At 36.6% G+C, this 2,833-nt stretch overlaps 1 protein-coding gene across 1 annotated transcript; it reads right to left on the bottom strand.

Annotated features, from left to right (window-relative positions):
- Positions 1–323: 323 nt before the first annotated feature.
- Positions 324–1,340, bottom strand: LOC132142137 (2-oxoglutarate receptor 1-like). Its single transcript, XM_059551763.1, has one exon. It carries the CDS (start codon positions 1,338–1,340, stop codon positions 324–326), a length of 1,017 nt encoding a protein of 338 aa, XP_059407746.1.
- Positions 1,341–2,833: the final 1,493 nt, after the last annotated feature.

Below are 2,833 nucleotides of genomic sequence, written 5' to 3'. Positions count from 1 at the left end.
TTTTTTCTGTAATTTTGATCAAATAAATTCAGGCTTGATGAGCAGATGAAACTTCTATCAAAAACATTAAAAATAGTAATGTTTCCAAACATGTATACTGTATGTGTACTGTATATATATATATATATATATATATATATATATATATATATATATATATATATATATATATATATATATATATATTTTATTTTATTTTATTTATTTATTTATTTTTTTTTAAATGGGGGGGGGGGGGCTTAATGCTAATGGGAGGTCTGGGAACACCCCAGATCCCCCTAAATTCGAACACTTGTTTAGTGTATATTTCACCAGCAGAAGTCTCAGCTGCTTTGCTCATATGTGATGTTGGTTGCAGGTTTGCTGATCACAGCCACTTTAATGACCCTCTTCGACTTGAGCAGATCACATTTGAACATTTCCACGAAGCCTTGCTTAAAACAATCCCCCGACAACGTGTAGAGCAGAAGGTTGAAAATGATGTTGAGTACAGCGATCGGCCTTGAGATAATATAGGCGGCATGAACGCAGCGGTCCAGCATGCAGTTGCTTTCCGGAGTACGATTCGTGTAGATCCTCAAAGCTCGTAGAACATGATAAGGAAAAAAGCACACAATGAAGCACGTCAAAATCAACACAATGAGTCGCCTCGCTCGTACCCGTTTGGTGCTTCCCATATGAGGACCCTCCTTTAGTTCTTCTATGATGCGCCAATAGCAAACACAGACCACTACTAGAGGAAAGAGATATCCAACTACTGTCAACACCCAACTATACGGCCAGACGATTTCTGGATTGTTACTCGCGAGATCCAAGCAGTAAGTTTTGTTGTTGTTCTCCACTGTGTCCAAATAGTTAAAAACTGGACTTATTTCTGCAACCGCCACAGCCCAACACAGGATGCAAGCCCACGTGCCCCAACGCTTCTGCTTGATGCTGTGTCCATGTGACGGGTGCACGACCGCCACGTACCGAAAAATAGCCATACAGGTTAGGAAGAGGATGCTGCCATAGAGGTTGAAGTGGAAGATGAAGCGTGTGAAGCGACACATGATGTTTCCAAGCGTCCACGAGTCATCAAGCACGTAGTAGTAGGACAAGAAGGGCAAGGAGATCATGAAAAGGAGGTCAGTGATGATGAGGTTCACCATGATGATGGTGCTGCTCTTCCAGGGACGAACTTTGACCGTGTAGACCAGCAGAGCAGTGATGTTACCCACAACACCTACAATAAATATTAAGCTGTACATGGTGGGGAGATAGTAGCGTTTCACAAGATCGTCCACGTTGGTGCAGTTGTCAAGTGAAGTGTTTCTCGAGCCATAGTAAAGGTTGCTCATGGTTGTTCCTGCAGCAGGAATGAAGAAAAAGTATTAGAAAGCACACATGCAAAGTCTAAAAATGTCGAACTGATGGGAGTTTAGATACTCGTCTTGTTTTCTGCTTTGCTTTAATCTCTGATATGAATTCCTGGGATTTTAGGCATGACCTGGTTTGGTTTGCTATACCTGATTTCACACAATAACCCCATTAAAGTCATTGACACACTTCAAACACTGCAGTCTGCGTGCAATCTCTGTTTATTCAGTAAATGTCAACACTTGTGAAATTCCAAGATGGATCTGTTCCAGTTGAATATTTATTTTTAATAATAATAGTAATAGAAAAAGACATATAATTACAATTCAAATATATATATATATATATATATATACATATATATATATATATATATGTATATATATATATATATATATATATATGTATATATATATATATATATATATATATATATATATATATATATATGTATATATATATATATATACAGTGGTTAAATTGGCTTTTTTAGGGAGGGGGAGCCCTTATTTAAGGTGGTCATCATTAAAAATCGCGCCATAAATTGCACCAAAGGGGCTATTTTTCCAGTATTAATGTGTAAGGTAAAGTTGAGTAGTTATTCAAACAAAGATAAATACTTTACAATTTTTTACCTTTAATGTTAACAAGCAGGCAACGGATTTCACCCTCGGATAACATATGAAATTGAACATGTTTGAAAATATTGGTTGGCAAATATGTAAACATATTTCTAAACAAGAAAATTTGGCAGTTTATGTTATATTTGATTTATGTTATATTTTATTTATAATTTGGGGAAGTCGTGGCCTATTGGTTAGAGAGTATAACTCCTAACCCTAAGGTTATTATTCAACAACCCGAACAAAACTTGTGCAGACATAACAGTTTACACTTTAAATAAATCAGATACTTATTCACATTCTACAATTCATGCATCCATCAGCTTCCAAATAGGAGTAAATGCAGGTTCCTCTGGTTTATGCTGTCTTTGTCTACAGGCAGCATGGTCTGCTGACCTCCTTGTCATCTCCCACTTCCTAACAAACTTAGTTTGGTCCCACAACTCTAGTGGTGGACACACTAACTTTACGAACATCAAAGTGGACACATTGAAAATCTTCAGCTGATTTCTCGTCGATTGTGGGCGGGGTGCTGAACCAGAGAATGCAGGGATTAATGCATTATTAATAATAACGTCTGATAATTCCATGTAGATTGGGTGTCTCTGTGTAGTCTTGCTAATTATTCAGTCTCATATGTCATGTACTTACCAGGAGATGAAAAATAATTCAAGAGGAATAACAATATTTGGTGCTGAAGGAGACGGAGCTGAGCTCCGGCATGGTGTGTTGTGGACCCGAGGAGGCGGAGCCGGCCCAATTTAACCTATGTATATATATATATATATATATATATATATATATATATATATATATATATATATATATATATATATATATATATATTAGTT

The sequence above is a fragment of the Carassius carassius genome, chromosome 6 (assembly GCF_963082965.1).
Source record: "Carassius carassius chromosome 6, fCarCar2.1, whole genome shotgun sequence".
NCBI classification, from domain to species: Eukaryota; Metazoa; Chordata; class Actinopteri; order Cypriniformes; family Cyprinidae; genus Carassius; species Carassius carassius.
The sequence above is the reverse complement of the archived record's forward strand: the minus strand, read 5'-3'. Positions and strand labels throughout refer to the sequence as shown.